Here is a 27,384-nt window from a genome sequence, read left to right as displayed (position 1 = left end):
CTGCTTTTCGACCCCCCAGGTGAAGGAGTGTGTCACCTGTGTGTCTGTCTAGACCTACCCCTGCCTCCCTCACCCCCACCTGGGGTCTCAGAGCCTGGTGCTGATGTCAATTTCTTGGTCATTATGATGCCAAAACTTAACCCCTTGCTATCTCATCCATCTTGCTTCTAGAAGAGAGGCTGAAACCTTGCCCCCCACCCCATATCTCTGCTGCTCTCCACACCCACCTTGAAAGAGACCTACTTGGAAGGATCTAGAGGCCCCAGGAGTTCCTGTTGTGGTACAGTGGGTTAAGAATCCAACTGCAGAGACACGGGTTTGATCCCCAGTGGGGCACAGTGGGTTAAGGATCCTGCATTGCTGCAGCTGTGACGTAGGTTGCAGCTGTGGCTCAGATTCAGTTCCTGGCCTGGGGACTTCATATTCTGTGGGTGTGGCCATTAAAAAAAGGGGGGCCCCAAGGCCCCTCTTGACCCAGCCTTTTCACCTGCCCCCACCAAGCTGCCAATTATGTAAGTGTCCCATGGCCTTGCCTGCCTGGAATGGCCCCTCCTCCTGGCCAACTCCTACAGATCCCTAAGCTCAGCTCAGGAGCCACCTCCTCCTGGGGGCCCACCCTAAGTAGGGGGTCCTTTCCTGGTTTCCCACCACACTATGGCACCGGAATAAGCTGTTTTCACACCTGCTCCCAGGAGGTCTGAGCTTTTCTCTATTTCTGCTTCCACGATGGCCAGTGCTTAATAAGGTCACGGTCAGTGTCTGCTGAGTGGAGAACCCCCTCCATACATTCCACCTCTTGAAGACAGACCCTACTCCTCTCCCAGCTGCCGCTGGAATAAAGTCAGTAAGATGTGCCGAGCACACACCATGTTCAGAGCTCTGTGCCTGAGCGGGAGGCAGATGACCCCTATTTTTGGGCACACACTGCCCACCCCCAGACAAAGCAAACCAGGATATTCTGTTTTCTCTTTTATATGTCTTGTGCTTTGAAATAATTTCAGGCATATAAAAAAAAGTTGCAAAAATAGTACAAAGAGGAGTTCCCTGGTGGCCTGGTAGATAAGGATTTGGTGTCACAGCTGTGGCATGGGTTCAATCCGTGGCCTGGGAACTCCCACATTCTGCAGCAGTGATCAAAAAAAATTGTACAAAGATTTCCTGTGTAGCCTCACCAGGTTCCTCAAACGTTCACGTCTTACAGAACCAAAGACCGGTACAGTGCTCTTAACCAGTCGTAAATCTTACCTAATTAGGTCAGTTGTCTGCAGATGTCCTTTTTTTCCTGTTCAGGATTCAGCCCTTGCATTTCGTTGTCGTAACTCTGTAGTTATCTTTAGCCTGGGACATGGCTCAGTCTCTCTTGCCTTTCATGACCTTGACACTTTTTTTTCTTTTCTGTTATGGTTTATTATAGGATAGTGAATACAGTTTCCTATGCTGTACAGTAGGATCTTGTTGTTTATCTGTCTTTTATTTTATTATCTATTTTATATATAATAATTTGCGTCTGCTAATCCCAAACGCCCAGTCCATCCCTCCCCCCGCCACCCTTGGCAATCACAAGTCTATTCTCTATGTCGATGAGTTCTGTTTCAGAGATAACATATTGTGTCATATTTTATATTCCACATATGGGTGATATTCATGTGGTATCTGCCTTTCTCTTTCTGGTCACTTCACTTAGTATGAGAATCTCTAGGTCCATCTATGTAGCTGCAAATTGTATCATTTCATTCTTTCTTATGGCTGAGTAATATTCCATTGTAAATATGTACCACATCATTTTTATAATTTATTTTTTATTGAAGTATAGTTTATTTACAATGTTGTGTTAGCTTCAGGTGTACAGCATGGTGATTCAGTTTTTATACATATATTCAGATTCTTTTCCCATGTAGGTTATTACAAAATATTGAGTAGAGTTCCCTGTGCTATGCAGTAGGTCCTTGTTGATCATCTCTTTTATATATAGTAGTGTGTATATGTTAACCTCAAACTCCTAATTTATCCATCCCCCTCCTTCCTTTTTGATAACCATAAGTTTGTGTTCTATGTCTGTGAGTCTACTTCTGTTGTGTAAACAAGGTCATTTGTATGACTTTTTTAGATTCCACATATAAGTGATATCATACGGTATTTGTCTTTCTCTGACTTACTTCACTTAATATGATAATCTCTAGGTACATCCATGTAGCTGCGTACGACCATGTAGCTGCAAATGACATTATTTCGTTCTTTTTTAAGGCTAACATTACATTGTATATTCATACCATGTCTTCTTTATCCATTACTCTGTTGATGGACACTTAGGTTGCTTCCATGTCTTGGCTATTGTGATTAGTGCTGCAGTGAACATTAGGCTGCATCTGTCTTTTTGAATTATGGTTTTCTTCCGATAGATGCCCAGGAGTGGGATTGCTGGATCATATGATAGTTCTGCTTTTAATTTTTTGAGGAACCTCCGTGTTGTCCTCCATAGTGGCTGCACCAGTTTACATATGACCTTGACACTCTTGAAGAAGAAAGGCCAGATACTGTAGAGAATGTCTTTGATTTGGGTTTGCCTGGTGTTGGCTCATGATTAAATCCAGATGATGCATGTGGGGGTTGCTCCCATGGATGTGGTGCTGTGCCCTCCTGGTGCATCGTGTCAGGGACCCGTGACAGCTGTACTTCTCATCCTTGGAGATACTAACTTGGATCGCTTGCTTATGGTGAGGTCTGCCATGTTTCTCCACTTGAAAGTTAGTCCCTTTGTCATTATAAGTCTTTTGTGAGGCAATAATTTGATAAAATGTAAATTCCTGTCTCATCATATATTTTGCCCACTCACTTGAACGTCCATTGATGATTCTTGCCAGAAATGGTAACTACTGATACTTGCCAAATGGTGATTTTCTTTCTTTCATCCTTCCTCCCTTCCTTCCTTCCTTTCTTTCTTTCTTTCTTTCTCTCTTTCTTTCTTTTTCCTTTCTCTCTCTCTCTTTCTTTCTTTTTTTTCTTTCTCTTCCTCCATCCTTTTCTTTCTTTCTTTCTCCTTTTCTTCCTTCCTTTCTTTATTTTCTTTCTTTCTTTTTTTTTTGGTAATGCCTGCAGCATGCAGAAGTTCCCAAGCCAGGGATCTAACCTGTGCCACAGCAGTGATGATGCTAGATCCTTAACCCACTAAGCCACCAAGGAACTCTCAAATGGCGAGTTTCTATTTCCATGATCCCTACCACATTTATTGATTGTAAATCCACTATAAGGAAGGGATGTCCCTTCCTTCCCATTTCTTTCTTTATTTGCTCATTTACATCTATCACATGAATGTGTGGATATTCATGTTCTTCTACAAATATACTTGATCGCTGTCAAGTACTGTATTGTTCAAATTGTCAGATTGCAACATAAAGAGTCCCTTCAAGTGATCCCCTGTGACATGTTGGGAATTTTGCATTTTATTTTGATGTCTGTAGCTGGTCCTCATATGACAAGGAGCTGCTGCTGGCAGGCTTGTGTCCACTTGGTGGGAGGTGGGACCATTTCCACCCTCTGCCCACCTCCCAGGCTTCTCCAGCTGCAGGTGCCTGAGGCTACAGCTCAGGAAGCTTCTGGAAAGTGCATTCTTTTACAGCTGGTGGAGCAACCAAAATTTGCTCATTTGGTGGCATCTAAGAAACCTATGAGTTTAAAAAAAAATCCTCTCAGTATCAGGAGAGCTGAGTCCCTTTTCAGGAGGGTATTGTATGGCTGTTTCTCTGCTCTGGAGAACTGTTTGGTTCAGTGACACCGATCCTGGGCACAGCTGGCCTGCAGTGAAGTATTCCTTATAAGGGGCCCTGTGCTGGTCAGACACGTGGCAATGCTGAGCACTACCTGGGGGACTGTCCAGGCAGGTTTGTGACACTGTGTTGGGGGAACATCCTGGCTCCTATGTCCCTATATACCTAGGGGCCAGGATAGAGATATAAGAAGACCTCACCTAGGAGTTCCTGTTGTGGCTCAGCAGCAATGAACCCGACTAGTATCCATGAGGACACAGGTTCGATCCCTGGCCTTGATCAGTGGGTTAAGGATCCAGGGTTGCCGTGAACTGCGGTGTAGGTGGCAGATGCGACTGGGATCTGGTATTGCTGTGACTATGGCGTAGGCTGGCCGCTGCAGCTCCAATTCAATCCGAAGCCTGGGATCTTCCATACGCTGCAGGTGCTGGATGTGTGAGGGGTGGGGAAGGGGAAGAAGAAGCCCTCACCATTGACAACTGCCATGTCTTGAAATAATTCTAACCTTGTGGGCAGGCTCTGCTGTAAACACTTCATACGTCTCATCTCACCTAATCCTCTCAACAACCCTGTAAGGTGTGCATTTCATGCCATCCTCATTTTCCAGAAGAAGGAACTGAGGCAGCACAGAGAGGTTAAATAAGTCATCGTTAGGATCACCCACTGAGGGAGTGGGAAAGCTGGAAATCTAACCACAGTCTTCTGAGCCCCGGCCTTTGGCTGCACACTGGCCTCTCTCCTGGGAGCCCAGGTATGACCACAGGTCCCCTGCATCGGTCTGGACAATTCCTTCTCAAAAGCTCATTTAGCCCTTTGTTAGGGCACTGCCCTCTAAATCAGTGGTTCCCTAAAGCTCTGGACCAACAGCTTCAGCGCCGCCCCCCCCAGGAGCCTGCTCAGAATGCAGAGTCTCCGTCCCCTACCCAGACTTGCTGAGTCAGAGTCTCCAGGGTAGGCCTCCCATTTGTGTTCAGCACACATGACAGGCCATGCTGCTGCAGGCTCAGGTTTAAGATGCTCTGGCTGCAGGCAGGACCCTGTCACTAAACTAGGGCCCCTCAGGACTCTCACTCACAGGGTTAGTGGAGAGCTGTGGCCAGGAGATGGCCCCTGAGTCTTCTCCAGGCTTTGCCACTCACCACTTACCAGCTCAGGGCTGGACACAGGCTTGTCCCCTCTCTGGGCCTGCTTCCTTCTTGGCCAGTGAAGGGCAGGGTGTGGGTAGAGCACCCAGAAAAGCAGAAAAGGGAGGTGAGAGGCAGCAGGGGAGGTCCAGCAGGGGAGGTCCAGCAGGCCTGTGGAAACAGTTGTCACTCACTGTCCCGGATGGCTCTTTACTTCGTACCTAGAGGGCTGTGTAGAGTTTTCTGTTGCTGGGGTAATAGATTGCCTCATGCTCAGTGGCTTAAAACGTATTCTCAGACCGTTCCTGAGGCCAAAAATCTGAAGGAGGTCTTATGAGCTTAAAATCAAAGTATTAGCAGAGCTTGTTTCCTTCTGGAACCTTCCGGCTCCAAGAGAGAATCCATTTCCTTGACTTTTCTAGCTTCCGAAGGTTGCCAGCACTCTTCTGCCTGTGATTCCTGCCTCTCGCATGGCCTTTTGACCATCACATCTCCTTCTTCCTCCGCTGTCGTAGTTTTCTCTGTCTGTCTCTCTTATAAGGATGGCAGTGCTTGCTTTTAGGGCCTTGAAGTCCGGACTAATCTTCCTGTCTCAGAATCCTGATCTCAATCACATCTGCCAAGAAGGTACCAGGGGTTAGGACGTGGACATCTCTGGATGGCATTACTCAGCTCGTTTGTGATCACCAAGCCCTGGTGATAAGCCTTGCATCACCCAGCAGAAGACAGTAAAGGGTGTCAATCATGTGTGCAGGTGTCAACCCTGTGTGCAGGGCCTGCAGGGGCTCTGCACTGAAGCCCAGTCCTGCTGTGTTAATTTACATTCCTGATTGCCCTGTGACATCTGGTCATAATCTGCATCTTATAGACGCAGAGGCTGAGTTCAGAGAGGTGCACCGACTTTCATGTCTCATCCGTGCAAGATGGGCCTGCTTGCTTCTGCTCAAGGGTTGTGGAGCCCCCACCCCCAACAGGCTCTGCCTCCCCACAAGCCCGCCTCCTGCAGCAGTGGGTTTGTAACAGCTTCGAATTATCCCAGGAACAGTTGGTTCCTGCCCAGAACACAGGGTGCACGGGGGACACAGTGAGTGTTCAGGACTAGACTCTGATCATGGAAACCCCACCCCTTCATCCTCCCAGAGGGGTGTCCCAGATGGGAAACAGGATAAACCCTGCAAGAAGAATGGCCCCCTGGTTGTGGCGTCTGTGATTAATATGGTCGGAGCCTGGTGGAGCGCCCGATCCATCACGCCCTGCGGTAGCCTGCTCCTCCTCGCCGGCTCCAAATGTGTCTAATTACACAAACGCTGTGCAGCAAATGAGGTGCGGTGTCATCTCCCATCATTCTGCCTGAGCCTCTGTGGCTCCTCAGCACCCAGGACTGCTGCTCATTGGCTCTCTGGGCCCTGGTGGGCATAGCTCCACCTGCCACCACCATACCAGGCCACCTGAGCTTGAATCTGAATCTGAATGGATAACCTCAGTTTTCTCATCTGTAAAAGGGCACAATAATAGTACCTACCACATCTACTGAGTGATCTTGAAAACTAAATGGGGCATGGAGTTCCCTGGTGGCTTAGCCTGTTAAGGCTTCAGCATTGTCACTGCTGTAGCTCTGTTAGTGCTGTGGTGTGGGTTCTATCCCTGGCCTGGGAACTTCCACATACTGTGCGTGTAGCCAAAAAAAAAAAAGAAACTAAATGGGGTAACATGAATAAAGCATTTAGAGCAGTTTGGAAACATGCAGTAGATGGTAACCAGGATTGTTATCACCATTGTGATTTCCACCGGCCTGTTAGAGAAGGGGGTTCACTGTGACAGAGGCTGGCCAGGGTGAGACCTTGGAAGAGTGCGCTGTCTGGTGGCTGTGCCATGGGAAGGTGGCAAATGGAGCTGAAGAAGTACCACTGGGGATGGAGGGAGGAAGGGTCTTACTCTCCCCCAGTTGTGGACTTTGGACTTTATCCTTCTGGCCACCAGGAGCAGAAAGGAGGTGGGGTCTCATTTATTTTCAGGGTAACCCTAGGCACTGTCAGAGGATGGCAGGAGAAGAGGGGGTAGGGGTGGGAAGGAGACCCGCTAGAGCTGCTGGAACACTACTCCAAACACGCAGATACATGTGGGAGGAGCAAGGGGTGGGTCAGAGTGTGGAAACGCCACAGGCCCCGCCTGGCTGAATGGCTTCCTCATCCTCATGGTCAGCTGCACCCCAGCCCTCTCCAGAGCCACCCTCCCCAGTCCCCTGGAGGTGCAAACCCACAGCAGATCTTGCATAGCTTAGTAACCCTCTGATGGTTCCGGGGCTCCAGGTGCAGCACCTGTCACCTCTGAAAATCGCAGGTGATGGGGAGACGAGTGGTTAGGGAGAGTGCTTTCGCTGGGCAGGTTTTGACACCACTCCCCCTGCCCTGTGGTGGGGATGTGTCCCCCCCCCAAGTTTCCCAAGGGCGGCACTGAAAGTCCTGCAGTGTCCCCATCCCTGGTGACTGCTAGGCAGGAAGAGGAGCTCTTTGGTCCCCTCCTGGCCCTGCCTCTTGGGAACAGGCTCAGTGGGCATCATGAGCATTAAGGCTGGGGCAGGGCACGGAAAGACCCTCAGCAGGAGCTCCCCACCTCCTTGGTGTGTGCGGGAGTGGGGGCTGCTTGGGCCAGGATTAACTCTATGCCTGCAGGGAAGGTGGAAGTTCACATTCCTGCTGCAGGAGGTCCTGCACTCCCCACACTGCTTTCTGGGTCCTTTCCATCCCAGCCCTGCTCTGGGGTTTCAGAGAGGACCACTTCCAGCTGCTTCCCACCCAGAAGGGTTAGAGAGACCATCCCATGGAGAAGTTTCTCAAACCCGGCTGCAAATCTGAACTAGGATGTGTCAAAATGCACACTCCTAAGCCCTGACCCAGAAGTCCTGGCTCTTTCCGGCTGGAGGGAGGCCTGGGAATCTGCATGTTTATAGGCACCTATAGGCCACCCTGCCTATTTTATACTCAAGAGAGCAGGCCCAGAGCTGTGTGTTGGTTGGCCAGGGTCACAGAGCTAGCATTTTCTCTCCATGATAACAACTCAAAAATAGAGGTGTTGGGAGTTCCCTCTGTGGTCCAGTGAATTAATGATCCAGCTTGTCTCTGTGGAGGTGCAGATTCAGTCCCCGGCCTGGTGCAGTGAGTAAGGATCCAGCATAAGCCGCAGCTCTGGCTTGGATTCACTTCCTGGCCTGGGAACTTCCATATGCTGTGAGGTGGCAGAAAAAGGAAAAAAAAAGGAAATATGGGTGTTAAAAATGCCCTGATTCCTTTTCATCACCCCTTCCCAGGTCCATTGCCCACAGTGGACCTAAATCTCACACTCTTAGTCTGCAGGAGGAGGTGCACATACTGGGGGGTGGAGGTGGGGGAGGAGAGGAAAGGGGGAAATGACAGCACCTCAACCCCAGGGAGGACAGTCCACTCGCCTGGCTCCTTACCTGACCTCTGTCATCCATGACCCCCAGCACCCACCGGGATTCCGGACCCACGAATTGCTGTCCTGCTGATCACCTGCTCCTGAGGTAGCTGGTGAGCAGTGCTCCAGTGGTCACAGGCCAAGGCCACCCAGCATGGAAGAGAGAAGATGGGCTCTTAGGGACAGATAGCTCTGGGGCTTTGCCAGCAACTCATGGAAAGTCAGTGCACTGGCCCTTTAAGGAAAAAGCGGGAACTCACTGGCCCTTTAAGGAAAAAGCTGGAATACTAGCTGGTAGGGCCTTCACCATCACCTGTGCACTTTGTCACAAGTGCAAATCGCACAGAGCACTCCCCACTCCTGCCCCCCCCCAACCCCCCGAGCTGTTTCTGATGTCTGAGCCTGGAGCCTCGCTTGGTCCTGGGAGCTGTATATCCGTGGGGATGGTCAGCCCAGCTGTGGGGGTGCTTCCTTCAAGAAAGTGAGTTTCTTGGCTATTGCTGGCTGACCCCATGAACTTTCGAGTCTGGGGAGGATTCAAAGATGGCCTTTTCCAAGGTCAGCATTCCATAAAGATGGCACTTGCTCATCTGGGACTCATGAACTCGAAGCCAGTTTGGCCGGCAACTCACCACCTGCATTGTCCTGGGGCCCTGGCAGCTCTGTCCTCAGCCAGGCACTGAGGGGGGCAGAAGGATTCATGTTCCTCTTCTTCTTCTTTTCTTTTGTTTTTAGGGCTCCACCTGTGGCATATGGAAGTTCTCAGGCTAGGGATCAAATTGGAGCTACAGCTGCCAGCCTACACCACAGCCACAACCACAGCAACTTGGAATCCAAGATGCGTCTGCAACCTACAGCACAGCTCATGGCAACACCAGATCCTTAACCCAGAGCGAGGCCAGGGATTCAACCCACATCTTCATGGATCCTAGTCAGGTTCTTAACCCGTGAGCTGCACTGTAGGTCGAAGACACAGCTCAGATTCCATGTTGCTGTGGCTGTGGTGCAGGCCAGTGCCTGCAGCTCCAACTGGACCCCTAGCCCAGGAATTGCCATGTACTGCAGGTGAGGCTGTAAAAAGCAAAAACAAAACCACCCATGTGGTTGACCACTTCTTCCCCAGAGCTGCCCAGCAGGTTGACAAGGAGCCCAGAAAATCCCAGGACCAGACAGTTTGTAGGGCAGCCCTCCCTGCTCCCATGGCTGTCAGAGGACTGAGTGACAGAGAGACGGGGAGCCTTGATCCAAGATGTTGGGCAGGCTCTCCTTGAAGAGCCCTCTAGGCAGGTCTCTTCCTCTCTCTGGGCTGCAGGACGCTGGCCTCAGACTACCTAAGGGGTAGTCACAGCAGCCTGTGTCCAGCTCTCTGGATTATGTCATCTAATGCCCATCAGCAAGCACCCTGCAAGGAAGGCAGCATCATCACAATATGTGGGGAAACTGAGGCATGGGGAGGTTGACTACTGGGATTAGAACCCAGGCAGTTTGACCCCAGAGGACCCCTCCCCGCCCTCTGTGCAAAAGCCTCACCGCTCTGAGGGCTTCAAATCCCCAGCTCTGGCATCTCGTTTGGTGGCAGCGTGGGACAGACAGCTCATTTATAATGGAATCCGCCTGTAAAAGTTTAATGAGGAGCGTGTCTGATAAGGCGGCCTGCTCTTTGATCTTTGCTGAACGCCTGGCCCCGCAGAAGAGGTGCTGCCTGACTCTGGGCTTTTGCAGAGAGTCTGTGTGGTCAGCCCAGGGCAGGAGGGGGCCCCAGGAACGAAGCTGATCTTGATGTGCAGAAATGAGGTGGGTTTGCAGCAGGGGAGGGTGTGCAGAGCTGCCCCGTGGAGAAAGGTCCTGTGGGCTTGAGAGGTGATCTTCCTGGTTCCTCTCCTGACCCCCTAGACCCCCATCATCTTTGGCAGTTTCCATCCCACACCCCTAGGATGTAGACAGAACAGGGCAGAGCCAGGTTTCAAATCCCGTCTATGGCTTTTCTACCCTTGGACTGGCTGTTTAGCCACCAGAGCTTCGGTTTCCCCATCTCTCAAGTGGAGACAAAACTCCGCTCCACAAGGGGTGCTTGTGAGAATTGCATGTGTAAAGCGCAGAGAACAGATCCTGGTGCCTAATGAGTGCTGGACAGAGCTGCTTGCTCTTTCCATGCTCCTGTCAACACCAGACAGAAACCCACACTTTGTTTCAGGCACTCCACTGGGTGCTGGGCGGAGGGTATTGCAGCCGGTCCTCTCAACACCCTGTGTAGTGGGTGGTATTCTCTGCCTTTCATAGGGCAGAAGAATTGGAGGCTTCCAGAATTTAAGGGGTTCCCAAAGTCACTCAGCCAGTAAGTGAGCTCTGACCATTAAGCCCGAGCTCTTCTCTATGCTGTGACTGTCCTAGAAGAGGTAGGGGCATCTCCATGTAGGTTCTAGGGCTACAGAGTATTATCCATGCTGCCAAGCATGGGAACAGTACAGGAATAAGCCCAAAGGAATTAATCACTAAGAGTAAAATTTCAGGTATTGGTGGATAAATTGGCCTTTGAGATGATGGGGGGGGGGTCTTTTCCCATTGAACACATCTGTGTTGTCTACTCCAGGTGAAAGCTGATGCCAGTGCCCAGAATGCATCCATGTGCCAAGCCTAATTCCTTATTGCTGGATTTACCTGTGTCCCAAATGCTGTCACTCGGGTTCACTCCCGCCAGCCTTAGTCAACATTTGTTGGGAGTTCCCTGGTGGTTCAGTGGGTTAAGGATCTGACATTATCACTCTTGTGGCTTGGGTCATTGCTGTGGTGCAGGTTCAGTCCCTGGCTGAGGAACTTCTGCATGCTGTGGGCATGGCCAAAAAAAAAATTAGTTGAGGGAATTCATGAGCAGCGCGCCGTCCCTGGATCCTGTTGCAGCTGCATCATTGCAGCCAGCAGTGCTGCATCAGTTATGTGCCCCATTCCCCACAGAGGAGGAATATGGAGCTGCATTTCTTTCTTTCTTTTTTTTTTTTTTCTGTCTTTTTGCCTTTTCTAGGGCCACTCCCACAGCATATGGAGGTTCCTAGGCTAGGAGTCTAATCAGAGCTGTAGCTGCCGGCCTACGCCAGAGCCACAGCAACATGGGATCTGAGCCGCGTCTGCAACCTACACTCAGCTCATGGCAACGCTGGATCCTTAACCCACTGAGCAAGGCCAGGAATCGAACCGCAACCTCATGGTTCCTAGTTGGATTCATTAATCACTGAGCCACGACGGTAACTCCAGGAGCTGCATTTTTGAGATGTGAGCTTAACCTGCTCAAGGAAAGTAGCTTTTAGTTGTTGCTTCACTCAGTGGGGGGAGTTCTTAGCCGGCATTCACTTGACAACACTCCCCCTTTGCCTGTGGTGTGCCTGCCTGGCTTCAGGCTCAGGGATATAGGCCAAGGAGGAAGTCTTGCTGCTCACAGGTAGCTCATGGCCTGGGGGCTGGAGGGGAGGCCAGGGGGAGAATTGGCAGTTGCAGAGGGCTGTTCTGATGGGCGGGGGGCTGGGTGGTGGTCTGAGAACCAGGAACACCAGGAAAGCAGGATGGAGAACATTTATCAGCAGGAAGGCACCCGGGGCCTGCCTCTCCCCATCCCACCCTGAGACCCAGCTGCCGGGGGCACCACAGCCTTCTTGGAATTGCCACTGTTCCAATGAGGGCCCTTAACTCCCAGCCCTTTCCAAAGCACACACTAATGGACTCAAATTTTGGTAAAAATTGACGGCACACCCACCTCTGAGAAGACAGGACGTCTTATCTAAACTATTTGGGATTATCCATCGCATTTTGACAGGCATCCAGGAAAGGAAATTCCACACTCCCCTTTGGCTGGCCAGGCAAGAATTCTCACTGAGGAAGGGTTTTCCTGTAGGTGCCCCCGCCCCCAAGGCCTTGTTTAAACCCAGACCCCTAAGAGAAGTCTAATGAAGCCCTTCCCTCACCCCCAAAACCAAATGTCTCATTCCCACCCTGGCTCCCCTGTGTTTGCCCTGTGACTTGACCATCCCCCTAAAGCTGTGACCTTCTGGAAGGTTCTGCTCAGCTGTGCTCAGCCAGGGTGCACCTCTTACAGACACAGGATCCACATACCCAGAGGTGAAGCCACTCCTCGGGTACCTGAAGCGGGAGCCTAATCCACGCACTCCTCCTGGGCCTCTTCCCTGGGGGCTGGCTGTGTTCCAGGCTCCGCGAACGTGTGGCTGGAATCCACCCCTCCCCACGCCCCCACCCCCAGCTCTGCACAAGTCATCACTTTGCTAGCAAAAGAAATTCTCCTTGATACTTCCCTCTTGTTTTTTATGCTTTGGGGGTTTTATGTTTGAAAGCGCCGATAACCTTCCTATCCTTCTGCTCTGAGGAGAAGAAAAATGTGCTAAAAGAGTGAGCGATTGAATCAACCCCTGTTGCCTGTGTGGCTAGATCTTAACCAAGTCCATCTGTCTGGCCTCCTTTGTAGGCGCAACTTTATAACCCAATTTCCCTACCAAAACATCAGTGTTTACTTAGTAAGAAATCTGCTCTTTGTCAGCTGAAAACAGTGATTTCTTTATTACGGGACTGCTCTGTGTGGGGAGTGACAGCTGAGAGCTGGCACTTGGCTAGGTCTGGTGGAATGCAGGTCTGGGACGAGGCCAGGACAGGCAGAGGGGTGAACGGATGGCACGTGTATACAGATGTGTGTCAGTCCCCAAGCAGGCTGCGGGATGGGCCGGGGCTGGCCGGGAGGGAGTCTGGGCAGTAGACAGATGGCACAGCCAAGACGAGCCCACTGGGCAACCTCAGAGCCCACTGGCCCCTCAGGCACCCTCCAGCAGTCTGTGTGGACAGGTGCTTCATGACAGCCCTGCAGTCCCTCGACTACCCATCCCAGAACTCCTGTCCACTCGGCCAGCTTCTAGCCAGCCATCCTTTTTAGAAACTTGGCTGTATTATATTGAAGACACCCAAAGGAAGAGCAAGAGCGTGGTTACGAGGTAAAGAGTAAGCATGACCAGCCTACCCAGCTCTGCCTGAGGACAGGGGGTGTGGCAGCATCTTTGAGGGTCCTGGGACCTGGCGTTGTCACCTTGTTCCTGCACTGCCTTCTGTGACAGTTCTCCTGATGTCTAACTGTTCTAATTATACGTTGTTTTCTTTTGCTCTGTGGGCTTTGTATAAACAGATTCATTGCCCAGGGATTCTTGAGGAACCTGATTTTCACGGGTCTCGGAATGTTCCAGGAATGTGCTCTTGTTTCGTTCACTCTCGCTGCTCTGAAGCAGCCTGGACTGATGCACCTGGGAGGCATCTGTGCTTTTGCTGTCTTGAACATCATTACACTGAATGCTCCAGAACTGTCCTCCAGGCCTCGCGTGTCTCTCGTTCTTTAGAATAAATGACTGAGAATAAAAGTGCTAAGTCACCAGGTATTTGTGTTTTAACCCTCCTGGATGTTGCCGGAGTTTTTGCCGAAGCCTCACTTCCACCAGCGGCATTTGAGGGCTCAGCTTGTCTCACAACCTTATGACCAGGGCGATGTCATCAGCATTTTAATTGTTGCCTAAATGGCATCTCTTGTGAAACTATTTTTCTGTTTCCCTTATTACTAATGAAGCTGATTACATTCTTTCATATGTTTATTGGCCAATAATGTTTCCTTCTTGTGAAATGCCTGTTCAGCCATTTTGCCGATTTTTCTATGGAGCTGTCTTTTTCCTATTAATTTGACTAAGCATTTTATATATTAAGGCTATTCATTGGGCAATTGGTTGTCTGTGCTGTAAATATCATCTCCCAATCTGCGCCTGCTCTCTTTGGCTCTCATGATGAAGCATCAGGATGAAGGAGAGTTCCTGTTGAAACCCGGCTCAGGTCACTGACATTTCCTTCATGGTTTTCCCTACATGCTCTCCCCCTACCCAGCTGTCTGGTATGACCTTCAGCCCCTGGACTCTGCTCTCTATTCCCAACTTGACCCACCCTTTTTTTCAGCTATTTTCCTGTCTCAGAACACCAGGCCTCCCCCCTTCACTGCCTTCTTTCCATTCCCTGTAAGAGTTAAAGCCCAGCTCAGATGCCACCTCCTGCAGGAAGCCTTCTCAGATTACCCCAGCAGAGTGAATGAATTCTTTCCCTCCCACCCCTCATTCTGCTCCAGCACCTTGTGTACTGTTTACAGGGTACAGTCAGTGTCCACTCTCCCTTCTTGATCCCAGAGGTCCCAACATGTTTTTTTTTTTAATTAAAGATAGTTGATTTATAATAGTGTTAGTTTCAGGTATATGACAGAGTGATTCAATTATATATATATTTTTTTCAGATTATTTTCCATTGTGTGTTATTATAAGATATTGAATATTATTCCTTGTGTTATACAGTAAATCCTTGTTGTTTATCTATTGTATATATGGTAATGTGTATTTGTTAATTCCATACTCCTAATTCATCGAGTCCCCCCAGCCCCTCCCCACTTCCCCTTTGGTAACCATATGAGTTTTCTATGTCTGTGAGTCTGTTTTGGTTTTGTACATACATTCATTTGTATTATCTTACAGATTCCACATATAAGCGATATGTGGCATTTGTCTTTCTTTCTCTGACTTCACTTAGTTTGATAGGTAATCTTTAGTTGCATCCATGTTGCTGCTAATGGCATCATTTTGTCCTTTTTATGGCTGAGTAGTATTCCATTGTGTATAGATACCACATCTTCTTTATGCATTCCTCTGTCAAGGACATTTAGGTTTCCATGTCTCAGCTATTGTGAATAGTCTAGCATGGTGATTTTGTCAAGACACCAGAGTGAACTCTAGGCTTGGGGGACCGTCATTTCCTAACGGCTTGTCACTACTGCAGCCTCATGAGCTCTCATGCTCTTTGCTGGGATCCACGCACATATAGGTACAGAGTGGACCCTGGGAATGTACGGATTGACCAGATACCCTGGTTCAGGACTTAGTCGGGTTTGAAAGCTCCTGCTGCATTTCCTGGGTGTGGGATTCCTGCCGAGTCTTCAGACCCCAGCTCCTCACCTCAGTGAACATTGGCTGGTGGAGGGAATGAGGCGTGAGCACAGGAGCAAATGGATGAGTGGCTGGCTGCTGTGTTCCAGCCCCTGTTTACAGGTGTCTTTTCTGCTGCTTCACAGAGCCTCCCCCGCAGGGACAGAATGCAGCCCAGAGGCACCTGAATGTGCCAGTTGGCCTCTGATTTGGGGACAGGCAATTCTCTAGGGATTTCCCAAAGGAGCCACTCTTCATCTTACAGTTGCAAACCCCCTTAGTGTATTTTGATTTCTGGAACTTTTTGAATTAACCTATGAAAAGGTGATAAGGTTACCTACCAATGTACAGTTTCACATAATGAAAAAAAAAAGGAAAAGAAAGAAAGAAAGAAAGAAAGAAAGAAAGAAAGAAAGAAAGAAAGAAAGAAAGAAAGAAAGAAAGAAAGAAAGAAAGAAAGAAAAAACTGGGAGTTCCCATTGTGGCTCAGTAGTAATGAACCTGACTAGTATCCATGAGGATGCGTGTTTGTTCCCGCCGTCGCTCAATGGGTTAAGAATCCAGCATTGCTGTGAACTGTGGTGTAGGTCACAGACTTGACTCAGATCTGGCATTGCTGTGGCTGTGGCATAGGCCAGCAGCTACAGCTCTGATTCCACCCCTAGCCTGAGAACTTTCATATGCTCTAGATGTGGCCCTAAAGCAAAAAAAAAAATTTTAATTTAAAAAAAAAAAAAAAGAAAAGAAGAAATAGCAAAACCAGCAAAAAAAGCCTTGGAGAGATTGAACCCCAGTGGGTGCCAGGGAGCTCTATGTCTGTGTGTTCACAGGCCAGGGGCAGCAGCTTTGCTGTGCAGGATGCTCATGAGAGCAGACCCAAGCCTGCCCTGCCCCCCGGGTGCTGGGGGAGCCCTGGTTTGGGGAAGCACGTAGCTCAGAGCATCACGGCCAGCTTTGGGGAGTTCCTTTGCTTTCTGGCACATCAGTGGGCCCAAGGCCAAAGTCGATGCTTGGCCCTGAGCTGCTAGAAATAGCAAAGGGGTCATGGCCTCCCCTCTCAGAGTCTGCCCACCCCACCCATGGCCCTGTGATCCCAGTGGGTGGTGGCCTCTCAGCCCCAAGGCAGGACCTGTGCGCACGAGCAAGCAGCCCCTGGGGCAGGAAGGGTTGGCATGTCCAGGCTGTGTGCAGAGTGAGTTCAGCTCTGGGGAGCCGGCAACCGTGTAATCCAGGCGGCTGGCGGGGAGACACGCTCCAGGTCCATGAGAGCCAGGGAGGTGGGGTTCAGATGCCCTCGCAGCAGGGAGGGGATCTCCTCTTCCTTGTCACCTGCCACTGATGCGTCACCTACTGGGGAGTAGGCTCCAAAGAGCTGACAGTCTCAGAAGGAAGGTGACAGTGATAATGACAGCAACGCCAGAATGTATTACACATTCTCTTTGCTCGTAAGTTACCACAACTCTGTGGCTTACAACAACAGAAATTTATTCTCTCTCATGGTTCTGGAGATCAGAGTCCAAAATTGGCATTACTGGGTGGAAATCAAGGTGTTGGCAGGGCCGTTCCCCCTCTTCAGGCTGTAGGGGAGAAGCCCTTCCTGGCCTCCTCCGGCCTCTGGAGGCCACCGGCACCCCTTGGCTTGTGGCCACATCCTTCCAGCCTCTGCCCCCATGGTTACACCACCTCCTCCTCTTCTGCATCCAGTCTCCCTCTGCCTTGCCTCTCTCACAAGACACTTGTGCATCCACCCCAGATAATCCTCATCTACCCCATCATCTCCTCCTCTCAGCCTCCTTACCTTAATCACATCTGCCAGATCCTTTTTTCCAAATAAAGTAATTTCACAAGTTGTGGGGATTAGGACACCAGTGCATCTTTGAGAGATATTATCAGCCTCGTGCACTTACCTGCTCTCCGCTCGTCAGTATTTGTAAGGACACTCTGGTTGCTCCTGTGTTATGATTGTTCTTTATGTCTTGAGTTATGACTGCTCTTTATGGAGGAGGAAACAGGGACATGAATTCCTCCCAGCCACACAGCTGGGAGTGAGCCGAGGAACCCCGGTCTTCTGCTACGATGCCTCGCTCTTCACCGGACACACTCACCGCTTCATCATTCATGCATTCATACATCCATCCACTCATCCATCCAACATGCATGTGCCTGTGAGTGAGCAGAAGGGGCTGGAGCCTGCTGCTCGGGCGGCCTATCCAGTGGGAAGACAGGCCCTGCGTGAGCTCATCACTGCAGAGGTGACCAGCCAGGTTGGACGTGCTCAGAGTCCAGTTTGGGAGCCGTCCTCCATGTCAGGGGCCTGACCTCGACATGGGGTGGGAGGCTTACGGGGAAGGGTCCCATCTGAGGGGGAAGATGGGGGACTGGGGATGGGACAGGGCAGGGCTGAAGAGGAGAAGGGCCTGAGCGGAGGAGCAGACATCCAGGGCCAGCACCGTGAGGAGCACGCCCAGCAGGACCTAGGACCAGAGAGGAAGCCATGAGGGGACACAGGCACTGGACTGCACAGCCATGCGGTCTTCCTGTGCCATGAAGGCTGCAGGTCACCCCAAGAAGCAGGCTGGAGGTGAGATTTTCATGCCCGTAGCCCCACGTGACCAGACTTCTTTCTCATCCTCAATGACAGCCCATAGGCCAAGCTAGGATCGGGTGATGCCCAGCACCTGGGCATTCCGGATCTGCTGCTCCCGCGGACCCCTCCCTGACTGTGCCACTGTTGCTTAGGGTCTCAGTCATGCTGTCTGTGAAATGGGACCTGAAGGGCTTATTCCTACCTATTTCTGGCCCTACCGACCCACACAGAATGTCTTTGAACAGAGCCATCAGAAGGAGCATCTCTGGGTGGCCAAGGGTCCTTCCTGCTGGCCGCTGACCCCTGAGTGGGAGAGTCTGCCCTGATGGCTTGTGCTGCGTCTGCATGAGTCAGCACCCTCAGCCCTGCCTTGTTCTCCTCTGCAAACAGGCACCATGGGTGGGTCCAGGGGCTCCAACCCCTGCACTTCCATCCCCTCCTCGCTGCCTTATGGAGCACGTTGGCTCCTGCCCTGGTGCCTTGGCTGGGGCTGTGCCCGAGGGGTCGGACACCCTCCCTACCCCTCCCATCAATAAAGTCTTACTCCGCCTCCAGCCCAGAGAAAGCCAGCGCCCTCTAGGAACCATCCATCCTTCCAGTGCCCAGGGCTGGCACCCGGCCCCGAGGGTCTAGGCGTGCTTGCTCAGGCCCAGCCAGCCCAGGCCGAGATACACACGGGCGTGCAGCGTTTGCATCATTTTGGCCTTTCCTTTCATCTCCCTCCAGAAATTTTGTGCCAGCAGTGGGGAAGGGGCAGGGCTGGCTGCGGAGAGATGCAGGCTGGGTCCACTCCACCCTGACTCCCTTCCATTTGCTCACCTGATAAATATAAGAAAAGAGATGACAGGCATGGGCTGAGTACCTACTAAGCACCTGGGAACGCAGTGCATGCTTTCCATGCTGAGCTGCTTCTGTCTCATGGCTGCTCCATCCTGCCAGCGAGGATGCACAACCTAGGTCCACAAGAAGTGACAGACCAGAGAGCCCCGGCTCCCCACCTGGGTCAGCTCCCCTCCACCTGGCCCCCACGCCCAGGGTTGGCATGAAGACCAGTCCAGGTAATGTCTGCAAAGGGGCACCAGGCTGGATTTCTGGCAGCCGAGATGGCTGTGGCAGGAGCTTGCCTGTTCCTGCATCGTTGGCAATGTCAAAGGACTGTGTCTGCCATCACAGAGTCAGAAAAGTGCTCAGCCACCTACAGCTCAGCTGCCTCGGGCAAGGTTTCTAACTGCCCAGAGCCTCAGTGTCCTTCTCTTTGAAATGGAAGTAATAAGACCTGCCTTACAGAGTGGCTGGATGGGCTGCACGCAGTTGGTGTGAAGGGAATGTTGACCATGCCGTCTGCAGCAGCTCCCGCAGCAATGCCCGCTTAGGCTGGAACGGCAGCTGGGTCTCCTCTTGCTTTGTCCAGCCTCTTGCTCCTTTTCCTCCTTTCTCCACCCCCTGCCCTGGCCACCATCCTGGTTTCTGGGCCTGGCCCTGAGATCTTGTCCAGAGGCTTTGCAGGTCCTCTCCCGAGAGGGAGGAAGGGAAAGACGGAAGAGGAAATAACCTGCTAAGAAGAGGCCCTTTCCGGGGCCTGCGTGCAGCCTCCTGGGAGGAAGAGCCAGGCCCGGCCAGCAGGCCAGCGTGGACAATGGGGAAGCACAAGACTCACCTCCTGGAGCGGAATCAGCCTGGCTGCTGCAGGCCACTTCCGCTAATATCACACACACACACACACACACACACACACGCAGGAGGCAGTTGGCTGTTCCTCTCACTCAGACCCCTGCTTGTGCCTCGTGTTCAGCTGCCCTCGCCCGCCCCCCGACACCCCGCTGCCCCGCCCAGCTGTCTGCTGCCCTGTCCTCCAGCCCTGCAGGTGGGGGTGGGGGGTGGGGTGGGTGCATACAAGCCCAAGGAACTATAGTGCAAGTCTGCCTCACAGGAAGTAAGGCAAGGGATCACTCCAGACAGGATGGGGGCTGCATTAGTCAAGGTTTACTCTGACAGGCTTTGGCAGCTGCTTAAGACAGAAAAACAGCTCAGACTGGTTGAAACAAACAGACATCCTGGTTCAGATAACTGAAAAGGCTGAGGGTACTAGCTTCCAACAAAGCCAGATGGGTATTCAGTTCAAGAAACTGGTTCTATGGCTCCCAGCTCTGGTGTTTTGTATATTGTCTCCTTTCTTGGCCTCTCTACTCAAGGCTCCCAGCAGCTCCAGGCTTCATCTTACCTGCATAGCCAACCCCTGTGGACAGAGCACACTTCTTTCCCAGAGATATCGGCCAAAGCTGCTCTCTTGCCCTGGAATATGAGCACCAGCTCTCTGATCATCTGGGCTTGAGTTACATGGCCCTCATCCCCAGCAGAGGAAGGGAAGTGGGTCCAACGTAGATCCAGCCCAAGGCTCTCTGTGGGCTGGGCTGCTTCCCCCAGGATATAAACTTCACACACACATCCTTACTTCCAGCCTTGTTTTGCACTCGCCACTTCCTGTATTTGTAGTGCACTTCCTTGCAAACTCCTAATCATCCTTCAGAACCCAGCCCAAATGTCACCTCCTCTAAGAAGCCTTCAGGCACAGTCAGGGAATTTGTTCCTCTGCTGGAAGCTTTATGAAACTGATTTGTATTTCTGTCTCTTCCACTCAGGCTCTGAGTGAGTGCCTGGGACAGTTTTGTTGGGAAGGTTAACAAATACACAAAGAAGCAATAGATAGAATCAGGCTCAGATGAGCTCATAGTGGACTGATGGGGAGAAGACTATGCCTAAGAGTAGTATCCAAGCCAAGCAGCCTGCAGAAAGGCTGACTCCACCATCCTGCAGTGGAGGCCTGAAGCTGTGTGAGTGCCTGCAGCAATCTTTTAAAATGAGCTCACACATCTGTCCTTCCTCCCATCCTCAAGGGCACTTCCTTGAGTCCCTGCCCAGTTCAAGGTCGGGATGGGCTGCAGCTAAGACCAGGGTTGGGCTCCCACAGCCCATGTGTGGAAATGGAAGAAGAAAAGGAGGTGGTGGCTGGGAGTGGGCCTGAAGCAGAGCTCAGATTCCACTGGCAGCTGCCTTTCCTTGTAGGTCTCGATACTGTTATTGGTTCCCCATCCCTGGCAGTACCCATGCTTCATGCAGATGCTCGTGTGGGCTTGGGATGGGGCAAATTTCCAAGAAAAGAGACTCCCTGATCCCTGAAGGACCAGTCTTGAAGATTGGCTGCATTGGTGTGGTTTGGGGGCTGCTGGGAAGCATCCTGGTCCCCCAAATACATTACTAATGCTTAGAAGTCTGCCATAGGAGATTCATTCCTTTGGCTTTGTTTGTTCTGTTAAAACAATAATCTCAGAATTCCCTAGTGGCAGAGCAGGTTAAGGAGCTGTTGTTCTCACTGGAATGGCTCAAGTCACTGCTGTGGCTTGGGTTCGATGCCTGGCCCAGGAACTTCCATATGCCTTCGGTGCAGCCAAAACAACAACAACAACAATCTCTTAGAACATTTGTGACTCTGATACTGTCAGTCATTCACAACATAGTGCGAGGGAGCAGTTCCAATGCCCTCCTGAGAGCTGGACTGGATTGCGTGTGGTGATGGTGTGGGAGGGGATGGAGCAATTAGGGAACTGGAACAGGGAAGGGATTGAGTCCTTCTCTTTCCAGGTGCTGCTCCCTCCCTGATCCTGCACCAGCTGGAGCATCACCGGCACCCACTTCTGTGCCAGGGGTTGGGCCCAGACCCACCGGGACCGGTTGTCGTTCCATAACTCGGGCAAGGGACATAGCCTTTCTGAGTGTTCTCATCTGTAAAATGGGTGTAAAGTGCCTACTTTGGGAATTTTGTATTTAGTTAGTAAAGGAAATGCATACATGTGACCCCCATGGCAGATGGCACCCAGTCTTGAGGAAATGCCAGGTCAGGGCACAGCTAAACAGTGACGGGCAGAGGGGACATCTGGGGGGGCTTCCCAGAGGAGGTGTCTGGAAAGTCACCTGTAGCTGTGTTGGCTGACGGGCCTGTTGTCTGGGGTACTAGGTGGCCCAGGTCAGCAGATGCTCCACATCCCAAGCTGGCTTGTTGCTGAAAGGGACAGAAAGGACTTAATGCTAGTTAACCCCGATCATGTGCCCTGCTCTGGTCCCTTGTACCCCCTTGGTGAGGCCCCAGAGAGGGGCAGCATCCTGACCTTGGCCACCCAGGTAAGTGGGAAGGATCAGGGCTGGCCCTGCCCCACTGCTTTCGGACTCTGACCTGGGGCCCCCTGACCAGCCTCCAGCACTCAATTCTGCTCTGCACAGACTCCCACTGAGTTCCGCCTCTACTGGGCCCAGCAGCCACAGCTTTTTCCTGGCACCAGAAGATCAGGGCTGGCTCCCTGCAAACTTTCATCTGCTCTTGTGTGAGCTGCCCCACCTCATGGCCATCCTCTGTCCAGTCTGCTGAGGGGCAGGGCAGTGGCCCCTTAGAGCTTCCTGCCCTGTCACACCCAAGGGACAGAGAGTCCTTGACACTGCTCCATGTGGGAGCAGGAAGAGCCCTGGGCCAAGGCATCCTGGGAGAGGCCCACTTGACTTGAATCCCTGCCTGCCTGTCTGGCCACATGGCCTGGGGAGTGACTTCCATCCCTGGACCCAGAGCCCTCAAGGGTGAAGTGCATTGTAGGTGCCAAGCTTCTCACTCACCCTCAGGCAGCCGTCCAGTCCCTGCTAGCTTCACAGGCTGCCGTTCTGAGGTCAGCAAGGCATCCTCGCCAAGGGTAGAGGGCCTAGACAGGGAGGGGGTGGCCTGGAAGAACTTGGGCTCCCTGTTTCCTTGGTGAGGAATGTGGTGGAAAGCAGGTGGCAGCGGGTGGTAACAGAGACACAAGTCCCTTTCTGCAGTGTGGGCACTCGGGCCCAGTCACTGTGATTGGCCTTGACTCCAGCCCCACCAGGGCAGCCCCAGAACCAGGTACACATTGCCATGACGACACTGCACCCAGCCTCCTGCTTGGGAGATGCTCACCTGACCAGTGGGATGGGAGTCATCTTGGACAGACCTAGGTGGCCACGTGCCCTGAACATGTGCCTTTAAATCCCCATGTAGGAGTTCCCGTTGTAGCTCAGCAGATTATGAACCTGACTAGTATCCATGAGGACACAGGTTCCATCTCTGGCCTTGCTCAGTAGGTTAAGGATCCAGGGTTGATGTGAGCTGCAGTGTAGGTTCCAGATGGGGCTCGGATCCCACATTGCTGTGGCTGTGATGTGGGCTGGCAGCTGCAGCTCCTATTTGACCCCTAGCCCGGGCACTTCCGTATGCTGCAGGTGCAGCCCTAAAAGGAAAAAATAAAAAATTGGGGGTTGTAATCTCTGGCTTGTCTTGTGGGGCTCGCCCATGGTACATGGGCCCCACAGGTGACCTGGTGCTAGGAAGGCCTGAATGGGCCACTTAGGGCCATTGGCTTCAGTAACGACAGGCTGCTTTGACCTCAACCCGGGCCTGTGTTCTGCAGGCCCTGGAGCCTTCCCTGCCTTGAGCGTCCTGGGGAAAACCAAGGCTCTGGGGCCAGGAGGTGTGTCACCCACTCTGTCTTCTCCCCTGGACACGTGGCCTCTGCCTCCCCTGCCCTGAGTAAAGCCACCTTTTAAGTCCCTGGCCCTCAGGGCCATTTCCTAACAGGTGGCTTGGCCTCCAGCGGTGTCTTGTAAGTGGGAACAGCTTGAAGCCATGACTTACTGCAAAGGCTCCCTTCTGCCAAGGTCGGTGCCTGGCTTACAGTTGTATCACCACCCGGGCTCTGAAAATACCTTTGAAAGCCCACAGGATGCTTGATGCAGAGGCACCCGGGACATGCCCAGTTCTTAGATAGAACCAGGTTCCCTGGGAAGCAGAGCTGCCAACCTAAGACAGGAATTGTGCCTCTTGGTACAATTGTACCTCATGCCAGGCAACAAGCTTCAGGGAGGGCACCACCAACCAGGGCCCTGGACCTGGACTTATAGGGAGAAGGACTTGCCCTGACCAGGTATAGGGTGCAAAAGACCAAGAACTGGAGTTGGCAAAAGTGCTGTGGCATTGGAAGTGGCCTGGCAGGTTTGTTGGAGCTGCACGTCCATTACAAACACACCTGCAAAAGCTCGAAAGTAACATCACAGAAGGCGCCCCTCTGGGCTTGGGGAGCAACCTCCGAGTGGGGAGTTTTTGTAACCCAGATGTTAGGACATCTGGATGTCACCTGTTTGGGTCCTGGATCCCACTGCATTGTAAACACAGTTTTCATGCACTGTTGAACATAATCAGTAATTATCTCTGGTTTGTTCCAGCCCACAGACAAATCGTTCCCTCACTGAAGTAGCCGATTCCAGCAGCACCTTTTCACACGTCCAACATCAGCCCCACGTGAAAACGTTCAGGGCTTCCTGAGCACAGCGGGCTTTTGCCCTCAGAGTGTGGTACTCATGCTGTCGTGACAGCTCTCATGTATTGAATGTGTCTCTGGCACCCTTTGGGGGGACTTTCATCCTCATGGCAGCCCCATTTTGCCGATGAGGAAACTGAGACTTGGCGAGGTTAAGTTATTTGTTCTGTGTGACTGAGCTGATGCAGGCTGAGATTCCTTTTATAATTTTTGTTGAAATGTAGTTGATTTTACAATGTGACGTTAGTTTCAGGTGCACAGCAAGGTGATAAAAGAATACATATATTTTATTCTGTATTTTATTTTTCTATTTTTTATTCTGTATTTTTAGAGATTCTTTTCCATTATAGGTTATCATAAAATATTGGGTATAGCTCCCTGTGCTATACAGCGAGGCCCTGTTGATTATCTGTTTTATATGTAGTAGCATATACAAGTTTATCCCAAACTCCTAATTTATCCCTCCCCACCTTCTCCCTTTGGTTTGTTCTCTGTCTATTTCTGCTTTGTAGATAAGTTTATTTGTATCATTTCTATTTTTTAAAGGTTCATTAGTTTTTTAGGGCTGCACCCACAGCACATGGAAGTTCCCAAGCCAGGGATCAAACCCAAGCCACAGCTGCAACAACGCCAAATCCTTTAACCCACTGTGCCAGGCTGGGGATCAAACTCACAATTCCTCAGGGACCTGGGCCAACATAGTCAGTTTCTTAACAGCAGGAACTGCTGTATCATTTTTTTAGATTCCACATATAAGTGATATCATATGACATTTGTCTTAGTCTGACTTATTTTACTTCGTATGATGATCTCTAGGCCCATCCATGTTGCTGCAAATGGCATTATTTTGTTCTTTTTTATGCCTGGGTAGTATTCCATCCTGTATATGTACCACATCTTTATCTGTTCCTCTGTCAGTAGACATTTAGGTGGTTTCCATATCTTGGCCATTGTAAATAGTGCTGCTGTGAACATGGGGTGCAGGTATCTTTTGGAATTAGTTTTGTCTGGATACATGCCCAGGAGGGGGATTGTAGAATCACATGGCAAGTCTATTTTTAGTTTTTTAGGGAGCCTCCCTACTGTTCTCCGTAGTGACCGAGATTCTAATGCGTATTGGTTTGATTCAAACACATATTCTTTTCTTTGCACTATGTGAAATCACAGAGCGACCCCTGTTTTCTGAAAAAAAAAAAAAAATCAGAATCGACGTCTTGGTAAATTTGCCTCCCAGTGCTTTCATTGTAGTTTCACAGCTACCTCCCCACCAGTCCAATTTTTCTTTAATATGGACAAGCTTTAGAGTAGAAGGCCGCAGAACACCCTTGCAGCTAACATGCTGGCAGCTGCTGGGAGGTCCCCAGGGAGCAGTCCTGTCCTTTTGTTGAACATGGCCGGCCCCTCCTGGAGGGCTGACAGTAGAGATGGGCCATGGCCCCCCCCCATGCCTGGCCCGAGAGGCCACGACAGCCACATGCCTGATGGTTGGTGGGCATCAGAGAAGGGAGACGTGGTGAACATCAGCAGGAGTTCCGTGTAAGGGGAGCCAAAATGATATTCCACAGTTATCGCGATGGCTCACCATCTCAAAACTCTTCTCTAACCCCAACCTTTTCCTTACATCTGCTCCTGTGTCTGAGCACTTTAGCCCTCATCCCATGGGAGCCCCAAATTCACCACTTTCAGGGCATCTCCCGATTCCTCTTTTTCTCAGTTCTGTCAGGAAAATGAACTCTTAGCATCTCCCCTCCGCTGTTAGTATTTTCAGGTTATTTTTTATACCCATCCATTTAACAAAGACTTACTGGTTCATGCTGTGCGTCCGGCCCTGAGCAGGTGCTGGGGAAGTTTGGTGACAAATCCCACAGGTGCATGGCCTATGGAGGTCATGGTCCAGCAAATCCAGTCCTGTGTGTGGAGACTTTCATCGCCGCCACACAGCCCTCAGACCTTTCCACTTGTGTCCACTGGCCAGTGTATGAGAGATAAGACTCTACATGAAGGGTGGCCAGGGGATGCTGGCGTATGAAATAGAAGGCACAGGCCGCCCGTTTCTGCTGCTTGCTGGGGTCCCCCGTGTCCTCCTCCACAGCCCATGCCTTCTCAGACCACTCCCCTTTATCTCCACAGGCCTCCCGCCCTGAGCGGCAGCCCCGTCGTCTCAGACATCTCATTGATCCGGCTCTCCCCACACCCCGCCGGCCCTGGGGAGTCCCCCTTCAACGCCCCCCACCCGTACGTGAGCCCCCACATGGAGCATTACCTCCGCGCCATGCACGGCAGCCCCACGCTCCCTGCCATCCCCGCGGCCAGGGGACTCAGCCCGGCAGACGGTGAGTAGGGCTGGGGGCCGGGCTGCTGATGCTAACAATGCCCGTGGGATGCTGAGCGGACCAGCCTTCCTCCCCACTGCCCCTTAACATTAGACCTTTTAGTAAATGAGTGGTCAGAACCAGGAGAACCCGGGTGCACTGGTTTTTGCACTCATTAAAGAGCTGTTCATCAGCACCCTTTGGCGTGCAAGTTACATAATAATAATGGCAAGGTCTGTTCACTTACACAAGTCCTATCTTGGGTAGAATTGCTTGGTTGAAACAAGCCTAAGTCTGCAGAAGCTGGCGTCGAGCACCGCAGGTGCTGGATTGGGGTGTCTCCGGGTCCCCAGAGCAGAAGGAGAGCAGAGCTGGGCTGATATCTGCCTGGGTCTCCTGTAGGTCAACACATGGCCTCCAAAGGGCATCCTGGCCCCAGAGCTCCAGGGGTCGGCACCAGTGGCTTTACGTCCCCTTTGAAAGGTCTTGGAGTGGCCCAGCTCAGAGTTAGATGGCCACCCTATTCAGTGAATCTGAGACAGAAAAGGGCAGAGTCACATGGCACAAGGATGCAGGTTCAATCCCTGGCCTCACTCAGTGGGTTAAGGATCTGGCGTTGCCACAGGCTGTGCTGTAGGTCACAGATGCGGCTCAGATCTGGCATTGCTGTGGCTTTGGTGTAGGCTGGCAGCTGCAACGCCAGTTCAGGCCCTAGCCCAGGAACTTCCATATGCCGAGGGTACAGCCCAAAAGAAATAAAAGAAAAGAAAATTTAAAAGCAACCAGGCTGGAT

General features: G+C 51.4%; 1 protein-coding gene across 1 annotated transcript in view; it reads left to right on the top strand.

Moving 5' to 3' along the window:
* GLI2 (GLI family zinc finger 2) overlaps nucleotides 1–27,384 on the top strand; it is a 264,303-nt gene that overhangs the window by 200,473 nt on the left and 36,446 nt on the right. Inside the window, exon 4 of the mRNA XM_047772176.1 lies at nucleotides 26,410–26,612. Within this exon, the coding sequence (XP_047628132.1) occupies nucleotides 26,410–26,612 (203 nt within the window). The remainder of the gene's footprint in view (nucleotides 1–26,409; nucleotides 26,613–27,384) is intronic.

Source organism: Phacochoerus africanus, chromosome 3 (assembly GCF_016906955.1).
Source record: "Phacochoerus africanus isolate WHEZ1 chromosome 3, ROS_Pafr_v1, whole genome shotgun sequence".
NCBI classification, from domain to species: Eukaryota; Metazoa; Chordata; class Mammalia; order Artiodactyla; family Suidae; genus Phacochoerus; species Phacochoerus africanus.
Note: the sequence above shows the minus strand (reverse complement) of the source record. Positions and strands in the feature narration are given on the sequence as shown.